Source organism: Alosa pseudoharengus, unplaced genomic scaffold (genome assembly GCF_046254945.1).
Source record: "Alosa pseudoharengus isolate Yale_2024_CS ecotype anadromous, Long Island Sound unplaced genomic scaffold, YU_APseudo_1.1 YU_APseudo_1.1_scf_5, whole genome shotgun sequence".
In the NCBI taxonomy this organism is placed as follows: domain Eukaryota; kingdom Metazoa; phylum Chordata; class Actinopteri; order Clupeiformes; family Clupeidae; genus Alosa; species Alosa pseudoharengus.
In genome coordinates this window covers 14,619,235-14,646,655 of record NW_027468837.1, presented here as the reverse complement: position 1 = coordinate 14,646,655, position 27,421 = coordinate 14,619,235, and the positions used below count along the sequence as shown (strand labels likewise).

At 45.2% G+C, this 27,421-nt stretch overlaps 1 protein-coding gene across 4 annotated transcripts in view; it reads left to right on the top strand.

Moving 5' to 3' along the window:
* The first annotated feature begins 358 nt into the window (after nucleotides 1-358).
* fgd5a (FYVE, RhoGEF and PH domain containing 5a) overlaps nucleotides 359-27,421 on the top strand; it is a 45,779-nt gene continuing 18,716 nt past the window's right edge. For 2 of the 4 annotated variants that reach the window (XM_076269058.1, XM_076269056.1), the window contains exons 1-9: nucleotides 359-940; nucleotides 2,184-5,064; nucleotides 13,214-13,331; nucleotides 14,415-14,473; nucleotides 14,817-14,847; nucleotides 19,698-19,852; nucleotides 20,762-20,918; nucleotides 26,681-26,771; nucleotides 27,108-27,158. In XM_076269058.1, coding sequence (XP_076125173.1) covers nucleotides 931-940; nucleotides 2,184-5,064; nucleotides 13,214-13,331; nucleotides 14,415-14,473; nucleotides 14,817-14,847; nucleotides 19,698-19,852; nucleotides 20,762-20,918; nucleotides 26,681-26,771; nucleotides 27,108-27,158 — 3,553 coding nt within the window. In that variant the 5' untranslated portion in view covers nucleotides 359-930. Of the gene's footprint in view, nucleotides 962-2,183; nucleotides 5,065-13,213; nucleotides 13,332-14,414; nucleotides 14,474-14,816; nucleotides 14,848-19,697; nucleotides 19,853-20,761; nucleotides 20,919-26,680; nucleotides 26,772-27,107; nucleotides 27,159-27,421 lie in introns of all 4 variants that reach the window. The other 2 variants (XM_076269059.1, XM_076269057.1) reach the window with 2 other exon arrangements.

Genomic DNA, 27,421 nt, shown 5'->3' with positions numbered 1-27,421 from the left:
AAATGCTTTTGGTGTCTTGCAAAAAAAACTTTTTTAGAAACATTTTTTAGGAAAGTTTGTTAGAATCACCTAGACCTTGGAAAACGTCTATGAGTGATGACTAAAAAAGCTTAGGCTAGATGTAAGCACTTCATGCTTTCAGGTATTGAGTTTAGCCTAATCACATCATTTGATAAATAAAAGTTTTAAAAGGCGATAATATAGATGTACAGGGCAATGCAAATCGGTTAGGGTAGCACTGAGATCAATGTAAATGTGTCTAAAGAATACAAAATAAACACGTGCAATGCTACTCCTGCAAACTATGTGTATAATAGAAGAAGCTTATGCCTAGTAAATTTACACAAAAATAATAGTTTGTCGATTCCGATGTACTTTTCAGAGTGTTAGCAAAGCCACCCACGTTTAGGCAATTGATCCACAATTTCAAAAAGCATAGGCTAATGGCTTGGTGTTCCTTTTAATAAGTGGACGTACCGTTCTGGTTTTATCAAATGCAGTGCATATTACATGCTTCAGTCCAATTTCATTAGCTGAATGTTTGTTTTGGTGTATTTTTTCATAGGGGAATTGATGCTTGCTTAGTAGGTTTGGCCATTGACCATCGCTTGAGTGAAGACTCGACCTCTTCAGGAAGCGCGCAGATTTGCCGTGCGTATCCACACATCCAAGCACGCGCGCACCAGACTCACATCTTCAGTGCAATGCCTGCATTCGGACTGAGACATCGCTACACCACAACACAAGTACGGTTCTGCAAAGGATACGGATTATGAGATACGTTTTATGTGGTGTATTTCTCACTTTTGAAATTATTTAAAAATGAACGAGGAATAACTGGACGGAGAGTTTGGATTTACTGTTGGCGTTTCTTGGACAAAATATCAACAGTGGAAATATTTTGGTTGCCATGGTGGATTATGACCAAAAATGAACACAGGTAGTTGACAATCAATTGCGAGTAAGTTGAAATACGATGCTCGTTGTACTCAAATATTCTTCTTCTTTTATCTTGAATATTGTTTCTAAAAAGACAAAGTAACCTATTAGCCTACACATGAATGTTCCTGCGCCCGCGTGTTTGTGTGTGTGTGAGTGAGAGAAAGAGAGAGTTAGCTCTGAAACTACATTGTGAAGAGATATGCTTCATCCAGTCAGTTTCTAAATATTACTTTCTCATATGTTTGTATGAAATTACATATTTAATATAAAATGTTTGCTTCTGTTCTGAATTTGGGAGTGAATTGGGGTAATGAGGAGTAATTGTTTTTCCATGTAATGCTTATAACTAGAGATGTAGCCTATGTTGTCATAGATTAAGATACTTCCTACCTTAATAACCATGATGAAACATATGAATTTAGGTAAGGCTCAATCAGTGTTTTCTTAATATGTAAGATTTTTCATCTAAAAGAAAGTGTTCTATGATCCTAGTTGATCATATCCTGAATCCTGGTCCAAAAATCTAAGCTAGTTTCTTCTTCATCAAATTGTCTTTGCATAGTCTATGCCCTAGTCTTCAAGACAGGTTGATAGTTTTGCTTTATCTCATTTTGTGACAGTTTGTATGGACGGCAACATAGGGAGACTTAGAAAAGACAGAGGAGCATAGAGAGAGACAGAGAGAGAAAGAGAGATAGGGAGAGAGATTCTAAAAGGGGTTCTCTCGCGTGATTCATGGGAAGAATGACAAGAAGGAAGTGCATTTGTGTTGTGAATATTTGCTCCAAAAAGGGTTCATGGAGGAGCCAGGCTGTCCGTTAATGTCCTTTCCCGCTGCACTTCCTGTGTAAAGTCCTTCCAGAGAAGTCTGTAGGACCAGTTAATTAGTTGTGTCGGAAAACAATATCTTTGCAGGGAGAGACAGACAGACATAGACAGAGAGTGAGTGAGTGAGAGAGAGTGTAAGAGAGAGAGAGAGACCTAAGTGCACAGAGAGTGTAATAGGACGTGCGTCAAGGCAGGTACTAAATAACAGGAAAAGACAAGGGGTGTATTTTGTTAAGCGAGGGTGTGTTTCTCCAAATTATGATTGGTGAGGTCTAAGCAGATTATAACATACTGGTTGGCTCATCACAAACAATTATGTCACAGTATTTTTTCTCTCCTTTACTTTACCTTTTTTTGAAAAAGTGACAACAAAATGTGACAGTGACAGTGTCTAATATTTGTTTGATTCACAGGTTATCAAAAGCAGCTGCAGGCTCCTAAACCAAAGATTCGAAGTCATCTGACAATAAAGGTGCACTCGAGCCTCATGTCAAGGTCTTATCTTTCAACACGAGGTCCTAAGCCTCCTGTCGCTCCCAAGCCACGGCTTGCCGTGGATGTGGAGGGAGAGAGCAGCTTGAGCGTTGTGGTCAATGGAGACTCGGCTCTGTCAGAGAGTGAGCCAGAGCAGGAGAGCGAATCAGAGGCTATACGGAATGAAACAGACGAAACAGAACGTGCTATTGACGTCTCAGAGGAGCTTGATGACAATGCGGACTCAAATGACCATCCAGGGGGAGAGCTGACACTACTCCACAATGATGCCTGTGACTCCAGTGAACTGGAGGAGGAGCAGGAGAAGGAGGTGGTAGATGAGGAGGAGCAGGAGGATGAGGAGGCGGAGGACTTTGCCGAGGAGGACGAGGAGGAGAGGGAGGAGGCTGCTGCCGAATCAGCTGACACCCTCTCTCTCAGGTCAGCAGAAGATGGCGAGGCACCTCCTGACTGCGAAGACGATGCTGCTGCTGCTAGTGCTGCTGGTGTGGAGGATGATCATGGAAACGTTAATGAAACCTGTGAGGCTGAGGACACAGCGGAGGCCGCTGGGGAAAGTCTGCTGTGCGAGACGTACTCTGAGATACAGGGTGACGTGGAGGCCGGCGGGGCCCCACAGAGCCTCGGCGATGCTGATGATAACCCTGACGAGCCGACAGAGAGGCCCGGCGGTGAGACGGAAGAGCCAGATGGCTCCGATGGCACCTCCCGCCTCAGCAAACCCATCACGGAGCACGACAGCCAGCTGTGCAGGCAGGACGGCAGCCCAAATCACCGCGGAGGATGTTTACGCTCAGTGCTGCCTGAGAGCGAGGCCAGCGAGGAGGCAGAGGCCAGGCTGGCGTCACAAGCCACAAACTGCATAGCTCCCCCTATGGGTGAGGAGTATCCATACGATGTGATTGGTCCTCTGGATGAAAACAGCGAGTGGCAACCGGAGCGTGCCACCAAAGACCGCTCCGGATGCTACCGGTTCTCAGACGAGGTGGATGATGCGGACGACGCTTTTGATGCTTACTCCGTCATAGAAGCGGTGCCCGCAGACCTGGGGGCGACTGCAGATCCAGAGCTGGAGGACACGGAGAACGAATGTGACAGTGAGATGCCGGACTCCACAAGAGAGGACGAGACAGCCAACTCGAATCAAGAGCCTTACTACGTATCATCCGACGACGTTGCGGAGGCCGAGAAAGCCCAGCTGGATGCGGAACGTGAAGAGGCCCAGAGTCACGCAGACAGAAACCCAGAAGGAGCTGACGACTATGCAGACATAGAGGGCAGCCAGGACGGCGACGACCTGCTGCATTTGGAGTGTGTGTCGTCGGAGGACTACGTCGAGATAGGCGACGACGACGACGACGAGAGCGACACGGAGCGGAAGAGCAAAGGAGGCAAGAGCATCAAGGAGCGCAACGCCAAACACGGCAACTGCCAGCGCAGCAACTGTCAACGCAACAGCTGCCAGCCTCGGGTACGACTCTGCAACATCACGGTGCCAGTGGGAATGGAGGTGGGCCGGACGCCCGAGCTGACCAACAGGGTGGTGTTCGCCCACACCACTGAGGCATTCGAGGAGGACATCGAGGACCTGGACTGCCACATCGTGCCTTTTTTCGAGGACAGCGACACGGACAGCGACGAGCACATCTACGAGGAGGCAGGGCTGGATTCTGAAGGGGAGAACTTCATCTCCCTGGACAGGAAGAGCATTGTAACACGCTCGCGCTCTCTTTCTGGTAAAGTGCCTGGCTACGTCCCTGAGACTGTTCCGGAGGAAACCGGCACCGATTACCAGACCCACGAGTACTACACTGTGGCCTTAGACCAAAATGGCGACCCGCTCAAACACGCCGAGGTCAACCGCCTGATCCCTTCCCTGAAGCCCAGGCGCTTTCTCTTGAGTCCGCGGTCATATTCAATTGAAGGGCGAGAGCTCCCGCTCACGGCTCACCTGGAAGGTGACAACTCCCCCCGGGAGGAGAGGCTGAGGAGGAAAGACGACAACCTCTCTTTGCCGTGTGTCATCGCCTCGTCCGGAAGCTTCTCTCAGAGGAGCTACCACTCCTCCAGCGGCGTGTCCACCCCGACGTCTCTGGTAGACATCCCACCGCCCTTCGAGCTGGCGTACATCACCAAGAGGCCGGTCACCAAAAGCTCGCCCTCTCTCCTCATCCAGCACGAGTCGTCGGACAAGCCCAAAAAGAAGAAGTCCTCGTTCAAGCGCTTCCTGGCGTTGAAGTTCCGGAGGAAAGCAGACAGCAAGCTGCACGGGGACGGCAGTGTGCGCTCGTCACGGTCCTCCTCCGAGTCCAGCCACCACGGGCCCAGCCGGGTTCTGGAGCTGGACCGTCGGAGCACCAGCAGCTCACCGCAGCTGCAGTCCCGTGTGGTGACCCAGCAGCACATGCCCGAGCTCCCCGCCACCTTCCTGCTGTACAGAGACGGTCAGAAGAGGAAAGGCGTGCCCAAGATGTTTGGTGATCGGCGCATCTCCAGAGTGGAGTCCTTCGAGGACCGCTCGCGACCCCCCTTCATGCCTCTGCCTCTGACCAAGCCTCGGTCCATCTCCTTCCCCAGCGCGGACATGTCGGACTATGAGAACATCCCGGCCATGAGCTCCGACTATGAGAACATCCAGATACCCACTGGAAGACCTACACGTGCGGTGACCATCACAGAGTTCTTCGATGACCGGAACCGGTCGACCATGCCCGCTAATGACACTGATGGCTATGTGGACATGAACAGCTTTGCTGGAATCGAGAACAAGCCACATACCCCTGAGCAGGAGACTGAAAGGTATGGCCGATCAGTTACTAATTTCTTTGGTGACAGCCTAATGCTATTTCTTTAAAAAGTGTTTGTTTAAATACATTTTGTGACATTTAAAATTAAGAAAAGCTTTTCACATTTAAACAAAGTCATGCACCAATCAGTGCTGAATGAATGGGTCAGCTGCTGGACAGAGAAACTGATAAACAACGATAAAATCGTTTATCACCTTCTCAGCCATACAACCACATGCTTTTAAACCAATGGAATCATCTTTCTGTGGAGTTGTGGGACCACAGTCAGATAACAGATGGGTCAAATAACCTCCAGACTCTAACATAATGTGTCCAGCCTAACTCGCTACAGACTAACCAACGGATTGTTGGTGTTTTCCATGCACAGCCTGTGGCTTTGAGGATCATTGAGTTTGGGTAGAATTGATTATGCTTGTGGGAGGACTGAACTCATTATCTGGTTTTCATGTAGTTCCCGGTATATGTAATTTTGCTCTCCACCTCACTGTTCAGTTTGGGGCGAAAACAGCAGAAAACTGGATTAAAAAGTCAGAGTCATTTTTCTTCTTTATTGCAAGCTCTCTGGTAAGGTACCATTGTGTAGTAGTGGAGGGAGGCAGAAAACAGTAGGTGGAGATTGAAGAATAGAGAGAGAAAGAAAGAGTGCTAGAAGGGAGGGGAGCTAGGATGTAAGCCAGGACCTTGGGTCTGAAGTTTAGGACGGATGTTATTAAAGACAGTTCTCCTGAGTCTTTAGCCCTGGGGAGTGGGGAGAGAGAGAGACAGAGCAATGTACGGGTCTGCAAACATACAAGGAAACAGTGACCCTGCTTTGACCACCACTAAGCCCAGTGAAACCACCTCCAAGTCACAATTAGATATATCTGTCCAATGGCCTCCCATGTAGCCAGCACAGCTGACCGACTCAAGTGGCCCCTTGGTAATGTTTTTAATGAGTTTTCTGAAGCACACCTGGGAAATTTCCCCTGCCCCCTCCGTTGTCTCTTTTCATCGCCAGTTACGACATGTGTTCATACCGGCCACTTATCGGAGGTCCCCTATTTATTAGGTCTCCTATAGCTCAGAGAGTCAGGAGTATTAGCCTGTATTCCTCTATATGAACCGAGGCAAATCATCTTACAATAGCAAAAAAGTGTGCTATGCACAATCCACTGAGGAAGGCAAGAGGAAACAATTCCCTCTGTCACTCACGTTTTCCACTCCATTTCTTTCTCCACCGTTTTCAGAGATAAACTATTGTAGAGAGAAGCTAGTGAATGAATGCAGCTTCTGTCTCTGAACCAAGAGCCTCCTGCTCTGGCTGGTGGTGGCGCGCCACGCGTCTGAATGTCCATTACGCAGACAATGATCTCTGGACCCTGGGCCCCCTTTTTCTCGCGCGGTGACATTATTGATTCGCCTCATTGTGAGGCTGCAATCTCGCAGCGCTGCATGTTCTTGGCGCTCTAAAAAGGCCTATCTGTCTGCGGCGCTTGCCACTCGCGCTCTCCCTGGAGATTACCGCCGTTACTGTTGCTGCTGATGCTGTTTTGTTTGGTGTCGTCTGTTTTCCCTCCCCAAGCTCTCAGTGAAGAGTTGACATTGCCACCGTCCTCAGTTGCCGGCCACTGACAGTGCCGTGATTGATTGACTGTGGATTAAAGTGTGTGTGGGTGTGTGTGTGTGTGTGTGTGTGTGTGTGTGTGTGTGTGTGTGTGTGTGTGTGTGTGTGTGTGTGTGTGTGTGTTTTTCTTCCTCCTTCTCCCTCATTTTTTTTAACCAATTAAGGAGGAGTTGGGTTGTTGTGTGTGTCTCTGCCCAAAGGACAGTTTGCAGAATAATGCAAAGGCAAGACAATTAGCCAAAATGTGTCATAAATCTGTTCATATACAAAATTAGTTTGTGTGTGTGTGTGTGTGTGTGTGTGTGTGTGTGTGTGTGTGTGTGTGTGTGTGTGTGTGTGTGTGTGTGTGTGTGTGTGTGTGTTTTCTTCACCTCAGAGGACACAACTTTTATCACACTCTTAAAAGCCCAGATCAGGGGGTAAAACCACAACAGGCCTACTGGCCATATATAGTTTTTTTACTAATTAATGTGTGGACAGCAGTCATTAGAGGGTTGCATTTGTCTTGTGTGCTACATGTGCTACATGTAAAGTGCAGGATTGGGAAAATAAAATAAATGGTCCTGCAATGAAAGCAGCTTCATGTGTTATGCCAGCTTGGCTCATGGTCCAAGTACAAATCGAGATCTAAGCATTTAATGGCTTCTTGGATGACTATTGGCTTTGTGACTCTCTGGTTCCTCTCCAGTTCAACATCCATTCATTTTTCACATAGACGGTTCATTTACCCAGTAGCAACAGCAATGTGACTGAGGGACTGGGCTGGATGATACATTTGTGCAGATGCTCCAAAAAAGCAGATATCAGCCCTCAGCATAAAGGTTTATTGTCAATAAAATGGAAATAAAACCTTGCTTTAGCAAAGTTAACACAGTACCAATGGCATACCCTACACAGTGCTGTATAAGTAGGCTATGAAGGGATTTTAGCATAGAGAGAACAGGTGCCTCCATTGTAGAGATTGAAATTCCACATACACTACCGGTCAAAAGTTTGGGGTCACTTTCATTCCACTCCATTATAGACAGAATACCAGCCAAGATCAGTTGCATTCCTTTTTTAAACAGGGCTGCAGTTGTCAGATTACATTATGTGCTTACAAAATTGCAAAAAGGTTCTCCAATGTTTTCTCAGTTAGCCTTTTAAAATGATATCAAATTAGTAAACAGAATGTGCGTTTGGAACATTGGATGAATGGTTGCTGATAATGGGCAATGTAGATATTGCATTAAAGATCAGTAATTTCTTTCTACAACAGTCGAGAACCCTTTTGCAATTATGTAAGCACATAATGTAATCTGAAAACTGCTGCCCTGATTTAAAAAACAATACAACTGATCTCAGCTGGTATTCTGTCTATAATGGAGTGGTCAAGTCAAGTCAAATCAAGTGAAGTCAGTTTTATTTGTATAGCGCATTTAACATGCACAGAGTGCAAACCAAAGCGCTCCACATATAAGACATTGTCATTGACACATAGACTAACAAAGACAATAGCGGACGGAGCGGCGTAGTCGCCAGCGTACCCGTGACACCAAGACATATAAGACAGACAACAAACAAATTAATAAATAAAAAATAAAAATAGAATTAGTCCAATTTCCAACCGGCTGAAAATGCCCAAGGGCAATGATGACTCGCGTGAAACTACGCACAGCTGTGTCTCCACAACCGATGCAAGTGACCCCAAACTTTTCACCGGTAGTGTATGTGACTCACCAGTAAAGTAGAAGTGAAAGACATGAATTGTTTTTTTATTATGATCTTTCCATCCTGGTCACCATCTGTGCTAGAAGCTAAAGGGAATAGTTTGATGACTGTCTGTCTGCTAGCTAGCGCACCTGGTTTCTCTGGCCTGTGAGAAAACTGATGACTCAGTCGGATCGCTACGCCGGTGGCTTGCGGAGCTCAGCTCAAGATGTTCGCTCTGTCGGCGCTCGAGTTTTGGAAGGTGTTCTCTCTCTCTCGCTCTCCTAATCTCTGGTACACTGTGTTTCATGGGCGTGGGCCCGACACACACTGCTGTGGCCAGGGCCTAGGGTGGGCCCCCAATGGCAGGCACGCTGAGGTCATTGCCAGGTCATCCCGGGGGAGGAAGCGGCCTGCCTCTCGGCTTCCACCTTGCTGTTTACAGGAAATGCAGGACAAGGGCGGAGGGGGGACAGGGTCACTGTGGCGGGGGGGCAGGTGGAGACAGGGCTGATCTGAAGTTCCCAGACTCCCCTGCGACTCGAACAACAAGGCGAGGTGTGGCATTGTTAGGAAGAAGACCAAACACACCAGAGAATGTTGTTGTTTTTCAGCGCTCCCAGATTAGTGAGGCTTTTTGTTGTCTTAACGTGCACGTCAGTAGTATTCAGTTTGTGCCCCACCATCTTATCAGTCACTTTCCTCTGTCATCAGTTATCATATTTTGCTATTTTTATAATTTCCATAATACTTTTTTTTAAATGCATCATAGATAGTAAACTTTCCATTTTAAGTTCAACTGCATGATTCTTTTAGAGGATCTCTCTAGAGAGGCAGGTTTAGTGATGTCCTCCTTCCAATCTGTTCAAATCGAGAGAAAATCATTTAAAAATGTTATCTTTTTATTCTGTATTTTTAGCATAAATTCCTCTTGCATGATTCTGCCCGCCTGTAACTCTCAAGTTAATTTTCTAAAGGATTTAATGACACCAGGCTTGGGTTCCTGTTCAGACAAAGTAAAAAGCTATATTTGTGTTGTGTATGGATTAATGTATTTTGTGCAGTGGGTGGTAAATAAGCCTAAACAATTGTCTTTGCATGCAATCAACACTTATAGTAAGGGCTTACCATCCTGGTGAAGCTCAAAATTACCATTCGGACACACAAGAACATACAGACCATAAATGCATTTGACAATGTCATTAGCCTAAAGCCAACAAACATTTTCTCTCTCACTCTATATGCCATCCTATTTCTTATTTCCTTTTTAGGATTTCAAATTGAGACAGTTAATGAAGTAATTTCAGTAGTAGTTATTACCAGTAATAGTGCTATTGGCAGGATGGGAATGAATTTCAGCACTCAGCTTTTAAAACAATTGATTTTCATAACATGAATTTCCCCAACACATCAGGTGCCAAGAACATATATGTGTGTGCTATAGAAAGTCATTGTGTTTGCACTTGATAATATTCCACAGTACATTTGGCTCAGGGGTGTTTTAAATGTAAGACACAGTGGTCATAGCAGCAGTGATTTCCCCTTGTAATTGCCTTTCCTTAATGATAATATTAAGGGCGCTGGAGTATTGTTCCGATTGCCAACTCTCTCTGATAGAGAAAATTATGTATGATGAGAGAGAGAGAGAGTCTTTTGTGTCCTACAAGAAGATCAGCGGGAAGTTTAGCATTATGGAAATCGCTACAGGAAAAAAAGGGGATCTCTTCAGCAGCCTCTGATTTAGCCTTTGAGGGTTGGCTGGTTTTTGAGGTAATAACTCAACACGATAAATAATAAATGCCATTTATTGCACATATATAGCAGAACTGCATTAGATTTATGTTTTTTCATTGCAGTAATTTATGTATCACCCCATGATGCAAAGCATTGCATTTTCTTTATGGACAATAATATTTCTTTATGGAAATATTTAATATTTATTGATTTGGTTCTTTCTGTGTCCGTTAGCTGTGCTGTTCTTTGTCCTAACATTATCACCACATTAAGGCATCCACCCACCTCGAGTATCGAGGAACTCCCACATCATGAGTACCTGAACTGGCCATAAAGGGAACAAAGGTACCAGGGGAGTATGGATGTACCTATATTGTCTGTGTGCCCCTTTCCTGACACAGAGTTTTGATTATCTACAATATGATTATTGCAGCACAGTTGTTGCACTCAAATTTAAAAACTTGACATAAATGCTGAGCGGATCTCGGCTGGAGGTTTATAGAGGTGAAGCTCAGAGAAATTGTCATAAAAGTTACACTGAATGTTTGTGCAGCTTTCAAGTGAAGATAAAACAAGAATGGCTGTTGGCATGTTTTCATTAGCCGCAAAATCAACTTAGTCTTGGTTTAGGGGTCCCAAAAGATATACCTGTGGCACCGTTTCCATGACAACTAGGAAATAGAGACACATATTTGTCACCCACATCGTGTGAGATTCCACATAAATCCTATGTTGTAGTAACACGTATAATAGTTTACAAGTATAATATTGTTTCAAAATTGGCTGTCAATCATTGTTATTATGATACCATGTTAGTAGGGTCAATGTCTGTGAAAGCACCAACACCTTTGTTTTGTCTGAAAGCCTATAAGCCAACCTTACTTTCTATGCCTAAACATTTAAAAATATGGTAAAGAAAACTAGCCTGATGAGCCAGACCCACATCAAGAAGTAGGGTCTGGGAACTCACCATTGGCCGTGCTCAATCCGAGGGGCGGGATAAACAGTTGTCTTTCAAATTCCCTCTGAACACAATAGCGCTACAACCCATGAGTCCCATGCGTTTTCCCACCAGCGGAGCTAGTTGGTAGATCAAACTTTTGCCAACTTAAAAAAAAGCTTAACTCCAGTTGCGGCCAAAGCCGATTCAAAGACCGCTGTTTGCCAGCAGCAGCATCCATCTTGTTTGTTTTCAAGTAGCAGGGAATTCACACGGAACCGTTGAAACTCTGACATCATTATGTTAAGCCCGCCCACCGACTCTATACACGATGTGATTGGACTAGAGTTTGGTTTTTCCAGCTCGCAAGCCAACGGAGAGTTGCTAGACTACCCTGGCTGCAAATTACATTTGCTGTCGCTAGGGTGCATCTAGATTTCTAGGCTAAAAGCAAAATGTTTGTGAAGCACTTTCAATAATAGGCCTGTATCAGCTGACTGATCAGCTGTGCTGACAAAGTGATGTGAAATACAGTGTTGGCCAGACAGAAGACGAATGTTCATTAGTGAGTCGACTCTCCTCTTGACAGAAATCCAATCCAAAGATATATTCATTTGTAAAGCTTTATCACACAGTGATAGCCTTTTGTACACCATGATTTTTCAGGTTGTCTTTGCAACAATTATTTGATACCTAAACATGTTTTACACTCTCAGTCACGTACATGCTTTACAGGCCATATTGCTAAGAAGCTTGGTTTTATTGAACGTGTGAAAGCAGACAGCCTATCATCGAAGGTGCTGCATTCTGCTTTTGTAGTTGCCTTTTTACAGGAGGGAAATGAGCACCATCTGACTTATACTTCCTCCTGCTTCAATAAGCTATGTTTCTCAGTGTGAACCAATAACATTTTCCCGTTGACTGTGGAGTCCAGCTGTGTCCTTTTTTCGTCATAGTGTTTGTACTAATTCTTCATAGAAATTCAAGACAAAACAAGCTTAGCTCACCTCACCTCTTCCCACTATTATGAGTATAATGTTTGTGGGTGTACATGAGTGTGTGTGAAAGAGCCAAAGTGAGAGAGAGAGTGTAAGTGAGTGTGTGCGTGTGTGTGTGTGTGTGTGTGTGTGTGTGTGTGTGTGTGTGTGTGTGTGTGTGTGTGTGTGTGTGTGTGTGTGTGTGTGTGTGTGTGTGTGTGTGGGTGCGTGCGTGCGTGTGTGTGTGTGTGTGTGTGTGCGTGTGTGCGTGCGTGAGTGCATGTGCGCGTGTGTGTGTGTGTGTGTGTGTGTGTGTGCACAGTCACTTAGCTCTATGTCTTTACCCTGCGGGGCAGAGTTTGTGATGGTGAAGCATCTCGCCATGGGACGTCGGAAGCAAACCCTCTCATCTCCGCTCTTAATGTCTCTGCAATCTGGCCCCAGCCAAGCGTGTTACAACTGTACTCTTGGAGCTCGGAAGGGGGCACACTCAAGGGCATTTTGGGAAAGTTCCAGTTACGGTAAAGCGCAATTGGCTATCTGTAAGTTGTCTGTATGGCTGAGTCGCATACAATCAACAAGGGTATAAATCTGACACCTTTATTTTTCCTACTCTCTCTTCCAGACCATATAGCCTCTTTTGTGATAAAGCTGTGATTCTGTAAGTTGAGATTAGTTCACACCAGTGTGTTTATGCTGTGTTTTGCTTGGCTGTGTTGTGTTGCATTGTGTTGTGTTGTAGGGCTGCAACAATTGGTACATGAACTATTAAAGTAATCACCAACTATTTTGGAAATCGATGAATCCGTTTAAGTAATTTTTTAAAGCAAATAACTCAACATTCTCTGATTCCATGTTATTACACTTGAATATTTTCTGGACATTTTCTGGACATTGGACATTTTATAGACCAAACTAATCGATCAATCGAGAAAATAATAGTCTGATTAATCAACAATGACAGTAATTGTTTGTTGCATCCCTACTGTGTTGTGTTTCTTGGGCTGTGTTGCATTGCGTTGTGTTTTTTTTTGCGTTGTGCTGTGTTGCATTATATACTTTTTGAGCCTGTTTGTGTTTGTGTTGTTTGTAATCTGTTTATGTTATGTGGTACTGCCTTGCTTTGAGGTTCCCAAGTCAAGAGCCTAGTTTAGCCGTTACTGATATCTCTCTGTCTGTGTCCCTCTCTCCTGTACAGTGCCTACACAGAGCCCTTCCCTGTTTGTCCCGCATCCACCAGTTTGTCTGCTGAGGAAGACCATGGCCGCACCTCCGAGGAGGAAGAGGGATGCGGAGATCATAGCTATGACAGACAGGTCAGGACTGTTGAGAGTCAACATACATTAGACCTTTTCTAGATCTTCACCAAGGACAAGTAACCTGTCATTCATGTTTCAAACAGCTCACCACTGTTAATTTCTTCCCTCTGTATGGTAATTTAAAAGCAACACTGAGATGAACTCCACTAGATTTCTTTGCCTTGGCATTCCCAGTCAGCCACAAGATATGTGATTTATGCTCCTTTATTTTGTCTTCGCTCTCACTTCTTCATCCCTTTGATGCTTCACTCTTTTTTCTCTGCTTCTTTCACTTCCATTTTTGCATTCTATTACTCATCCTCTGTTCATGCTGTTCTTTCTCCTCATCTCCCTCTTTACTTGAAGAGAAAGCAAAACAAGAAATGCCTCTAGGTCCCCTGACGGTATCCCCATTTCAGCAAAGCAGCACTAGCTCAAACTCTGAACCCCCAATATGCCATTTTTGATCCATTTCAAAAAGTTTGAGAATTGGAAATGGGGACACAGTAATGTCCAAAAGATCCAAATAAACTGCCACAATCCACCAAACATATACATCCTGTGAGTGCAGAGGCTAGTGATTAGCGTGCAAATCAATGGGCGCTTTGTTATCGCCCATGAAAAACCCTTGGACCGCTCATACATAATGCATCTGAATTTTAAACTGTGTATTTGCGAAAAGCTTTCACGTTGATGTTCTGCTTTAATGAAATGATCAGTCTTGTTTTGACAGCCGAGGTTGAAATAGGGAGAGGGAGAGAGAGAGAGAGAGAGAGAGAGAGAGAGAGCAAGAAAGAGAAAGAGAGAGAGAGGAAGAGGGAAAAAAAGCAACTCTTCTCCAGGATAGCCGTGACTGTTCGGCATGTGGCATGGGCCTCGTCGCTGAAACTGAGACCCCTTTAAACCCTTAAAGGTGTAGGTTTTTGAACATTCTAAGTTCCGCAACAATTGAAGGTTCTAAAATTCTATGTTGAATTCAATGAACCCAGATATTCTTTAGAATGTTAATTTCCCAACATTCCCGTCACACCGGTACTCCTTTAAGGGTTAAACGCAGCGTCTGTTCATTCACCTCTCGCTGCTTCTCTCGCTGTCACTCAGATTGATGGGCGATCCCGAGCCTTCTACGTGGCCAAGGAGCTGGTGGACTCCGAGAGAGAGTAAGTGTCTGCCTTAACATATTCAGGACCCAGCCTCTTGCAGGCGTGCCTTGTCTTCATCACTGTCTGCACTAATTCACACAATAGCATCCACTGCAACACTAACTGACAGCCAATTACATCGACGCTGCACACAAGATATTGGATTTGGGAAGTGCTTCACTGAGCAGTATTTTCATACATAGTGGATTAAAAATCCAAAAACCAAATCGATTCTTTGCCTGTTAACTCTTTAGCTACCCCATAGGTAGGACATAGATATTTTTGGAAAACTTCTGCCGTCTATGGCACGTATCAGGGAATTTAATGTTTGTTTGTTTTTTTTGTTTTGTTTTCTTCACAGACATGTAAAAGCTCTGAAACACATCGAGGAGGTAAGACCACCAAGCTCCAAACATCATTTAGCTCAGTGTATGATGATGAGATGTTGTTTTTTTATTCTCTCCTTCTTTTCCTCTCCAAGACTCAAAATGGGGCCTTTATGACTAGTTATGTGTCTGTAAAATGCATTTCACCATTACATTTCCAGTGTTATTCACTCTCACATGATGACACTTTCAGAATGCTCTGGAAATGATGTTCAGAAAGTAGGTCTCTGTTCAGATGAGGAGGTCTTTGGCTCCCACTCTTTCTCTCTCTCTCTCTCTCTCTCTCACACACACACACACACACACACACACACACACACACACACACATACAACCCTTAAGCTTAAGCACAGGTTTATCAGTGTTGTTCCAGTGAGACGGACTTCCTCGGCGTGACAACATCGGTTAGCAGCAGGTCTGTGTCAGTGTGTGACGCAGAACACACGCAGCATGCCTTTGTAATGGCCATCCTATCAGTGCATCTGCTAGCAGGGGAGTATGTCAGGAGGCCAGCTCCCTGATGCGGACGTGCCGCAGAGGGAAAGGTCAGCTGTAGGCTGCCGACAGGGCTATTATTTAACACCACCTGACTTTCCCCATACACTAACATGTGGATGATGTAGTAGTGCAAGGATATAATATGATGAATGGGTCCTCTCCATGCAGCTCAGGCTGATTTGTCTTGCAGATCAATATATCATCCTACGTGCATAGAGCTAAGGTCTAATTCTGTTTACATCCTGAGTGTACCAATGTCCTTTCTGAACCCAGTTATGTTTGAAATATTAAGAATCACCTGGGGGTGGTGGGACCTATGGTACGAATACAAGGCACCTTGAAATGACAATATGTAAAAAGCATGCAATTACGACCAGTCCCCACATGGCTGTGTATAGCATGTGTTTGTTGTGGGGCTCTGTTTGCCAGAGAGCATTAATACTTTAGAAATGTCAGGGCTGCATTGTTTTTTCATTTGTTTTCATTAGCTATTTGTTCCAGAGTGTCAAAACATCCAGTGGAGAGCCCTAAGGGAGGTGTGTGTGTGTGTGTGTGTGTGTGTGTGGCGGGGGCGGGGGGGTGGGGGGGTTCTCAGGGTGAGTGACTGATCCGATGGGTGACGGACACACAGGGTGAGGGGGGGGGGGGGAGTCGTGTCACCTCCGCTGCCAGAGAGTGACCTTCAGAAAGGATTTCCTTTATGCGTCGCCTCGTTCCTAAATCACAGAATTTGCACAATACCGGTAATTTGAGCAGTGCAAAGTTGAAGGGAAATTATGGCATAATTTGTTAGGACGGGAATACCCTTGAGCAAGGTGCGTAGCCTCAGATGACTCTTAGTTTTGTACACCCCTGGTATAATTGGCTCATTTGAATATAAAAAAGCTGTGGCCAAAGGAATTTGCACACATTCTAACACTAAACAATGCTAATGTTATACAAAGTGGGACTTGCATGGAGAGAATGTATTATCCTATAGACTGTAGTAAATTCTCATATGAAGAACCTAAGTGGCATAACATTAGGACAGCAAGTGAGCAGTTACAAGTCATTAGGAGAATGCATGGGCATGTCAAATTGCAGCATGAAAACATGTTTTTCTTGCACTGAAAAGCCAAATTTGTCGCTTTTATAATATTAATACGATATACATATTTATATGGTTTCACTCAATTAGAAGTAGTGTGTTAAAAAAATGGATGCCATTAATCAAAGGCCATGTTCAGTCGAGCAGAACCTGATTATCGCTTTATGATGATGTCATTAAATCAGTGATCTCCCCTCCCCTCAGCTTGTGTCATAAGAGCCTTGTGTTGGAGGCCATTCTCTGGCTGATATTAATCACGCCCAAGCAACACAAGTTGGTACTGTAATCGCTCTCAGAGATACAGGATACTGTAAGAGCAGCACACACCCCTGGAAGGAGAGCCCTATTATCTGATAATGGCAGAAACACACTGTAGCAGAATTGATTGCCTTCTCAGCATTCTTGTGCTGAACTCTCACTCCTCCTTCTCTCACTCTCTCTCCCTCTCTCTCATCCCCCCTCTCTCTCTCTGTCTCTCTCTCTCTCTGTGCTTCTCATTCTGTATCTCTTTCCTCTCTCTCCCTCTCTCTCATCCCCCCTCTCTCTCTCTGTCTCTCTCTCTCTCTGTGCTTCTCATTCTGTATCTCTTTCCTCTCTCTCTCTCTCTCTCATCCCCCCTCTCTCTCTCTCTCTCTCTCTCTCTCTGTGCTTCTCATTCTGTATCTCTTTCCTCTCTCTCTCTCTCTCATCCCCCCTCTCTCTCTCTGTCTCTCTCTCTCTCTGTGCTTCTCATTCTGTATCTCTCTCCTCTCTCTCTCTCTCTCTCATCCCCCCTCTCTCTCTCTCTCTCTCTCTCTGTGCTTCTCATTCTGTATCTCTCTCCTCTCTCTCTCTCTCTCTCTCTCTCTCTCTCATTGCGTGCACACAGTGAGGAAAGCAGACCACCGACAGAGCGGTTCAGGAGAAAACACACAGCCTATTGTTCCATTGTTTGATACGGAATAACAAAAATACAAAGAATTTCCAGACCCTGTCCCCAAATGGGAAGTGAAGTTATGCTTTTTGTTGTTGTCCAGCAGGACTCTTGCAATAACAGGGCTGTTCAAGCAGTCCTCGCACCCGTTTTTATTCTCTCTTCCTTAGAAAGGATTTGTCAAGCTTCACCAGAACCCAGTGCTTTTAGCGGGATTAGGATCAGCAAACGCGGATCATCACAAATCTCAATCTGAAATCACCTGTTTGCCACAGAGCCCACAAAGTTGCCACAAAGCCACAACGTTGTGTTTCTGCACAATGTGAACAAACACATAGACAAACAAACACACACTTTTAATGAAGACATATTTTATCAAGCTCCCCACTTTAGCTACTTCCTCCATCCCTATCTTCAGCTTTGCCTGTAAATGGGTCCCAGCACAGCTTGGACAGTTTGCTTTCGCTTCCTTGCTGAGATGTTAAGACTGACCGATGGCATGATTAGGATTATCCTCATAGGGGTGAGATATGGTGTTGGCCATCTAGGCCACAGTTTCACACCGATCCTCCTCTATACGTTATGTTTCCCAGCAGTCAAGTGGAGACACCAGACAACCATCTAGTCCCCCCATGGGGGATGCACTGAGGCCCATAAAATAGCCGGGATGATTCACAGAAGCAGTGACAAATTGTAACTCAGTTGAAATCGATGGCGATTGATTAATGCGCGATCCCAAGGTGGGGTGTCACAGGATTATCTCGCAGTGTGTATGTCAGGATTCGTTTTTATGTCAGCCGGCTCCGAAAAGTGAAATTGATCAGCTTCAAACACACTCTCCTCGCAGACACATCAAGGCTTTGGGTTATTTATGGTGTTTTCAGAAATCTTTATCCACAGAGGTGTCTCAGACCATTTCTGCACCTCAAACTAATTCATAAAGTTGACCTGCTTCATCTTCGATCTTTTTCCCCAAAAAGCCAACAAAATCATTTTTAACTCCTCTGAGGATGTGTGTACATAAAGTCAAGGACATCATATGGATACCATAGTGTTAGTAGTGAAGTATACAATTTTATACCTCACTATTTACACTCTCTTATGTCCAACATAACCAATGGCTCGTAGAGTTATCTTGGCCATAATGACTCACTGTTTATATTGTTAAATGTACAGTGGGTCAGTCTACTTCTATACATTCTACTACACCATGGTCCTTTAACTTTCTGTTTAGTGTTTGAAAACAGTGCATTAGACTGAGCTGTATACAATATCAATCATCACGGAGCCTCAGGAGCATGGAATGGAGGGGTGTGATGTAGTTGGCTGTTGAGCTCAAATATCAGCAATTCCTCACAGAAAAAACAAAACTGAAGACTCTGCCTTTAACGCAAGTAACTGTTGTTTGTTACCAGCGCGACCACACCACCTTTCAGAATCTCTGTCTCATGCAGCTGACACTTTTGTCTTCACCTGTGTGAGCCAGCAACACACACACACACATACGCACACATACACACAACACACACACACACACACACACACACACACACACACACACACACACTCCCTAATGAGGACTTGGCTGCTGGAGCGCAGTGAGGGTTTAGAAAAAGAGAAATGAACAGCACAGTTGGAGTGGGATAGGTCAGTGGGATATGTGTGTAATGACTCAGTGACTGCAACACCTGTGAAAGGGAGAGGTCGAAAGAGGTCAATGTTGACACACTGACGCTAAGGCTAGTACCACTGCACCAAGGTACTCTACCTTGATTGTTTCCCTTCCCCTTGGAAGTCGCTTTGAGTTAAAAAGCGTAAGCCAAATGTAATGTAATATAACAATGCAGGATGCAGAGGTCAGAACATGTATATGATGCTGCAGTAAATCGGACACTGGCCAGTTGGGGTTACAAAAGGTGTCTGATGGTACAGTGATGCTGGCCAGCAGCTCTGCAGCGGGGAAAAGGTCAAGAGAGAGAGAGGTTTGGTGCTGATGCAGTGACTGTAAAGGTGGTACACAAGTGCAACAGAAGATTGGACTCTGACACAGTGCGTGTGAAAGTAAATGACACTCATTTTTTGCTCAATGTTAGATACAGATAGGGAGCCTTCGGTCTGTACTTTACATTCATGCTGTCTGTCTTTTGCACATTTTTTTGAAAGCTTACGAATGCAGGCAAAATGGAACAACATCTGAAACAGATATATGTTTGTTGAAAAAGGGAGCATAAATCAGGATAAAGGCGGGTTTGTCAGGAGAGGGGTGTGGTATGTGTGGTGAGAGACACAGTGATGCTCAAGCTGCGGCCCCTGCCTGCCTGCCTGTCCATCATCTCCTCTGCATCATCTCCTCCGCAGGACTTCAGGGAAGCGGTGGCAGCGGCGGCGGTGGGAGAGGACGGCGAGCCGGCTCTGGATGAGGACACCCTGGGCGAGATGCTGGGGCCCCTCCCCGACATCTACCAGCTGCACTGCAGCATCCTCGCCGAGCTGGAGAAACGCATCCGCCAGTGGTGAGAGTCACCATCATACCCACACTCTCACAATCAATACACCATCAAGCAATACAATATGCAGTTAATACAGCATGTAGACACAGGTACAGCTGCTTGATATCCAAGTGGGTTCCATGCAAATACACATTTTAATCATCTTATATTACACTGTCACACGAAGTGAGTCTTGAGCTATAAACACATGAAGGGAGATATAAGGTATGTTTGCATTTAATGCTGTTTAGTAGCTATTGCTTTTGTTCCACAAGGATAATGTAAACATACTGCTGACAGATGGAAACACCCAATGGCACTTTTTATCACCTTAATTAAATTAGATATACAGTTAATGGACTGAGACCATCCTAATATTGACAGGATTAGCACCAGTGTGGTACTGTGCTTGTACACAGTTACCCCATCTCATTTAATGCCGTCAGATGCCATATATCTTATAGATGTGCTGCTATATAGACTAGCGTTCAAGAATGTAAATACTTTACTCTCTCAGCAAATAATTTCCCAAGGCAGAAAAGCCATTGCACATGTTCTCATTTTCCCCAATATGAAGACATATGCACTACACAGACATCTATAGTGCAATCACTACTACATTGAACTGTGTATCACTGTCTCATATAAACATAAACATACACAAGTTGTCTCTCTAGAATATACAAAAATATGAAAAAAATGTTTTCATGCAGTGACACAATGATACCTGGTTAGTCATGTTTGGTAACAACCTTTTGCAGGTGAAAGCTTTGTGTTGGCTTACATGCGATTTGGACACTCATATTTTGGACTAAGAAGTTTGTTTTTCTTACTGGTTCTGTTTCTTTGAGTGTTGTGTTGGGGTAAAGAGCCCAGAGTCGGGCCCAGCTCCTGGTTCTGTTGCTCTGACTAGTCTGCGTCTCCCCGGCACAGGGAGGAGAGTCAGCAGGTGGTGGACGTCATCCTGACGCGGCGCGCCGAGTTCTCCGTCTTCACCAGCTACATCACCGACTATGACCGCCGCATGGTCCAGCTGGATGAGAGCTGCACCCAGCACCCGGCCTTCTCTGACATCGTCACCCAGTATCAGGTGGGTAGCAGTGGCTTTGCATTTTAATAAGGAAGTTATTTCCAGTTTGTTTTAGAAGGTGATGGAAATGCTATGTTTGTCTGTACTGTATGTGAGTGTGAGTTCCACTAAATGTTACTTTGTTAGCGTTTTTTCCATCACAAAAATATTTTAATATATGTTTTGTCCTATTGTTACTAGAATGCAGAGCAGTAGTATTGGAAAGTGCAACCACAAAGCTCTGCTATAGCTCATTATGGTGTAGTTGTTTCCATGGTTGTCCATGTTGTATGCGTTTCCAAAGAGGTGTTGTTTTCCTGGCACATTGATTGTGATGATGATTGTGGAGGCAGATTGGTCTGTGAATAATCCTCTGATTCACTCCTGAGCGCATCGCAGAGGGACTCCGCTTAAATAGAAAACAATAGAGATGCAGTTATGGATTTCCCATATCCACTCAGGCCTCTGACTCCCTGCAGAGATGAATCAATGGCTGTTGATCTGGTCCAGCTGAGGTCACCTTATATTTTCGGACCTCCTCCAACACACTCGTCTGATAATGAAGTCAGCTGTCTGGATGCTGTGAACATTTTTCCACTGGACTGGTGTGCTTTGTGATTTGAAATCTCTGACCTTTTCGTGTGCTCAGTTAAAAAGAGATCCACCTACCCTTTGCGTCTTGTTTACCGCTCATAGGGTCACCGGGGCTCCAAAATGGGGGCATGGGCCACCCACCATTTCAATTGTTCATGCATATTTATGAGCAAACTATTTCCTTAGCATTTGTTTTGTCTTTTAATCTAAAGCCGATTGGCTGCCTCACTGACTTGCGTGTCTCCGACGCGATTAGATTCCTCAATCCGACAAGGGGCCAACTGTGTGGGATCATAAATATTCATTAACATCTGGCTCTTACCATTGCTCCGGTGCAGCTCTGGCTGCGGGTGAGCTTCACCAAGGAACTCTGGGAATGAATAGTGAAAGCCTGGTGTGTGGAAACAGCTGATTTGGCCACGGTGCCCCCCTCTACACACACACACACATAGCACAGGCACACACACACACACACAGACCCATGCACGCACACACGCACACACACACAAAAACAGGCACACACACACACACACACACACACACACACACACACGCTCACTCACACACACACGCTCACTCACACACACACACACACACACACACACACACACACACTTCCCTAACCCCCTTTACCCAGACTGCTATGCTGTCACATCCCCTATTAGGTTACTAGCACTGGCTGTGGCTCATATGTCTGTTTGTATCAGCCAAACCCTCGCCTGCACACACTACTCTTTCCAGGAGTGTTTTCCCATGCTAGAATAACTCTTGGCTATGTGTCGTGGCTCAGCCTGCAGCCAAGATGGCCTGCCTCTCTCCCTTCTGGAGGATCCACTGAATAGAGAGCATATTCCACAGATTCCTTAGGACACATCTGCTTGTCCTTTTTGGCATTCAGCTGCCGATATTATATGAGAAGGATGACATTGGTGTACACTAAAACATAGTATGTTATGTGCAGGACTTATACTTTATAAAGTATTTACTATTTAGAGAGAGAGAGAGAGAGAGAGAGAGAGAGAGAGAGAGAGAAAGAGAGAGAGGGATTGAAATATATAGAGAAAATTGACATGATGCTGTTTTTAATTATGAATTTGTTTATCTTGTAACTAATTATACAAAATTGGTTTGTTTATGTTGATGTTTATGGTTATTGTAATTATTCAGTACATTTTATTTAGTATATTATTAATATTGGTATAGCTTTATTTAGGCTGAATGATTTTACTTTAATTTAACCTAATCATTTTAATGTTGATGTAATGTTTATTGAAGTCAGACAAAAGCTGACAAAAGTGTCTGCTATGAACCCCAAGCGTAAATAGGTGCCGTATTCCAGTACTTTGAATGAAGCATTCTGTAACAGTGCTACCTTGGCTGCAGCCCAGGCTTACCTGACATATGCTGCACCTCATATCTCATCACAAATGAGATATTCATTCATCATTCATGTGTGAACACACACACACACACAAACACACACCACAATCTGTTCTTCTCTCCTATGAATTCACACACATACACATATGCAAACATATTCACACACACACACACACACAGAGAGAGAGAGAGAGAGAAAGAGAGAGAGAGAGGTAGAATTGCTACAAACACACACACTCTCTCACACTCAGTCTCTCACACACTTCCACAGACATACATCCACGACCACATCAACACACATATGAGGTTGGGGATGGGTTGATTTATGGCGTGAACTGTGGGAAGATCCATGGGGTGAGTGGGGAGTGACCCTCACAGTAATGAAAGGGATGGAGCCGTCAGCCAGAGCAGAGGGGCTCAAAGGTCAGCACTGAATAAGTGAGCCAGCAGCCACTGGCACCCCAAGCACCCAGTCCAGCCCCGCGTTACACACATCCCCACACATCAATCACTCCCCCTAGCCAGCCACTCGCTCACACACTCATCCACACTGCAATCATCAGCCTCTAAAGTCCCCCACTAAGAGTCCCTTTTTCACTCCAGAGTCCAGTGTAGTTCTCGAAAGAGGAAACCATGCCAATCCAATAAAATCCTCTTCGAGATCTTTGATCGAGAGAAGCTCTGATAAGACCATGCAACTCCACAGAATTGTGGTCTACCTCAACAGCCTTTTTGAAATTCAGGTTCCTCCCCACCACCACCACCACCACCACCACCACCTCAGCCAACCTGAGTCAATGTGATTACCCTCCATAGCTGCATGCTTATCCCACCCTTCTCATCCCACCCCTTCTCATACATCTATTGGCCAGTGTCTCTGGGATCAATGACCTCTGTTTTCTCCTTTGTTTTTCCACTGATATCGTGTGTGTGTGTGTGTGTGTGTGTGTGTGTGTGTGTGGGTGTGTATGCGCGCGTGTGTGTGTGTGTGTGTGTATGTGTGTGTGTGTGTGTGTGTGTGTGTATGCGCATGTGTGTGTGCGTGTGTGTGTGTGTGTGTGTGTGTGTGTGTGCATGCGTATGAGTGCTAGAGTGTTGTAGTGTGAGGGGTGCTATTTATTTGGCAGGGCGCTGTAGCTGAAGTGTAATTTCATTGCAGAGGTGTGGGTGGCAGAGATGAAGAGGCTCTGGTGGATGATCAGATCACTGCTCGATTCTGATAGGATTAAAGCCTCCTCAGGCCCCGCACTGTTTACTCGACACGTGCAAGGGAGGCAGGGAGAGGCAGAGAGTTGTGCAGCTACATGTTTTTTTGATTATTTGTGTTACCATTGAGTGAAGCTGTGTATTTCGTGTGTGTGTGTGTGTGTGTGTGTGTGTGTGTGTGTGTGTGTGTGTTTCGTGTGATGGTGTGATTGTGTAAGTGGGTGTGTGTGCACACGGGTATCATCACAGGAATCCTTTCCTATCTCTGCACATGTGCTGACTTCTGGGGGTAGTGGGATATCAATGTGCGCCTGTGTGTATGTGTGTGTGTGTGTGTGTGCACATGTGTGTGTGCATGTGTGTGGGTGGGTGTCTGTGTGTGATTGTGTGTGTGTGTGTGTGTGTGTGTGTGTGTGTGTGTGTGTGTGTGTGTGTGTGTGTGTGTGTGTGTGTGTGCCTTTTCAAATTCTGCAGGTGGACGGCACAAGATAAAGCGAGAACAAGCTGGTAAGGGATCCAGATCTGGCACAGGGGCAATGAGGCAGAGAAAAGCTAATTAGTGCCGCAGCCTTCTCCTACAACCCCCCACCAATTAAAGGGGCGCGCCGCCCCACTCCTCTCCCACTCTCCACTCCTCTCCGCTCCTCTCTGTGCTGCTCAGACTCAGCTGAACGTGACTGTGATTTGTTAGGGCCCCCTCGCCTCCCCTGGCACCGACTGACAGCTCCTCTTCTGGCAGATGAGTGTGTGTGTGTGTGTGTGTGTGTGTGTGTGTGTGTGTTTGTGTGTGGACTGAGAGAGTAAGCCCTCGTGCTGGGTACAGCCAAGTCTCCTCCTCAGCACAAATGTCAATCGGATTACAATTTAGCGTCCAGAGAGCGCCAACACCCCACCGCCTGAGAGGGTTTTTAAACAGTGTGATTAGCTCATTGTTTTGGGGTTTGGGGGGGTGGTGTAAATCACTAGTCACGAATGCCTTTACAGACACCTGGCACCATAGGCTGTATCCAAAGATATATGTACAGTAAGGGCCTGGCACACAAACAGGGATGATGTTATGACTTAATAATGCAGAGGAGTGGGTGACCTCAAAATGTGTACCTCAGCAAAGAGAGAGAGAGAGAGAGAGGGAATGGTGTGTGTGTGTGTGTGTGTGTGTGTGTGTGTGTGTGTGTGTGTGTGTGTGTGTGTGTGTATTATGAAGGACAGGAAAGCAGAGCGTTGGTCTTGAGGGACCACTGCTGTGGGATGTTTGTCACCGTGACAAAGCTGGGTTGTAAGGAGGGTTGTTATGTCATGCCCCCAGCTGTGAAGAGTCTTAGGTATGTTTTTAGAGTTTAGAGCTCTTGTGGTGAGAAAGTGGCTTTGTGTGATTGTGTGTGTGTGTGTGTGTGTGTGTGTGTGTGTGTGTGTGTGTGTGTGTGTGTGTGTGTGTGTGTGTGTGTGTGTGTGTGTTCTGCACGCATTTGACTCACGCATGTGTGCATCCATCCATCATCACATGTTCTTGTCTACTTTTCAACAGTTTTTGTCTGTGTATTTTTGCCTGCTCTGGAGTATATTTTGCCCATTTATGTAGTTAGTGTGACAATGAGTGTGTCCAGGGCAATAAATGCATTAAAGGGTTAGTAGCGTGGTCCTCTAAAAGAGGGCCCTTTGAGCCGACTTGGGGGGGTTAATAATTGAGGAGGAAAGGAGGGGAGATGGAGGAGATGGAGGAGGCTCCCCCACAGAGCTGCATCCTACTGGCATGATGAAAGAGTCTCCCTCCCTCTATCTTTCTCCCTCCTTTCTCTCTCTCACTCTCTCCTCATTTGTGTCTCTTTCTCTCCCTATCTCTCTCTATCAGTTTTTCTCACTCCCTCTCTCCCTGTCTCTCTATCAGCCCCCCCCCCTGCTCTCTCTCCGTCTCCCTCGGCCTCTGTCCATCTGTCTCTGTGTCCGAGGAGGCGACGGCACTCCGTGCTGCTTATCTCTGTGCCCTGTTATCACACTCACTGGGCTGCCCTCTGCTCGGGGGCTCCACCACCTTGAATAAAGTCTTGTCAAAGTCAATTAGCACCTGAATGATTTTTTTTCCCTCTTTTCAATGCAGCCGTTTTTTTCCCTTTCTTTTCGCTCTCTCTTTCTTTGTGATAATGATATAACTGGGGAGCAGAGAGGTAGATTTTATGTCTAGCGGGCATGCTGAGGTATGGGGGGAGCCGGTTTTCTTAATGACCTTCCAAGGTTATCTCATCGCCCTCCTTTTCTTTGTTCTGACATTGACCATAATGGTGGTCAAGGTGACTCTGGGTAGTCACCTTTCCTTTTTACAGATGCTGCTTGTTATTGTGTTTTTTAGTGTTTCTTAGCTGTATCTGTAGCTGTGTGTGTGTGTGTTTGTGTGTGTGTCTGTGTGTGTGTGTGTGTGTGTGTGTGTGTGTGTGTGTGTGTGTGTGTGTGTGTGTGTGTGTGTGTGTGTGTGTGTGAAAACAGTAGAAAGGTATGTGAGTGTATTCATAAGTATTGGCATTATTGACATTGTGTTGTATGTTTCTGTGTGTGTGTGTGTGTGTGTGTGTGTGTGTGTGTGTGTGTGTGTGTGTGTGTGTTCTGAACAGGTGGAGAACAGCGAGGGGGTGCAGGTGCCCCTGAAGCATCAGCTGCTGCAGGTTATTGTGAGGGTGCTGCAGTACCGCATGCTCCTCACAGGTATGCAAAGGCCCCTGCCATTAAAAACAGTAGAGCTTTCCCTGGCATTCTCCCTGTGATGTTGAAATTAGGGATGTTAAAATGAATATTTGTACTCGAATCTTGTGAAGTCTTGACAAGAATGCCCTACTACATTCATGGGTTTACAACTTTGTTGAGCATTTTAAATCTTTTTTTTTATTATTTATTTACTGTCTTTACATGTTTTATGTTGATAATTTGCTTAGAACATGAAAGAATTGGCTGTCTATGACTAACTGTGTTGAATTTGTATAGTTCTATAATCAAGCTAGTTTTCCTAATTCTGTTTTTTTCTCTTCCTCTCGATCTCCTCAGACTACCTAAACAATCTCTCGCCGGACTCCAAAGAATATGAAGACACTCAAGGTACAGTCACAGCTGTGGCCTACTGACACAGTCAATGGCCTCTTGCTTTTCTGTGGCCAGTTAAGGTTAAGCAACACTGCAAACTGCATTACAATACAATACAATACACTCAGGCCAGCCAGTGCCTCTGCTCATGGGAGGTGTTGTACAGTGAGATATTTATCAGGCTGCGGCCAAGGCGCAGCCGTCTCAGAACAATGTGTTTTTCTGTGTGTGTGTATTAACTGCACTTTAACCCTTTTCCTCCCATTCTCCTCCTGCCA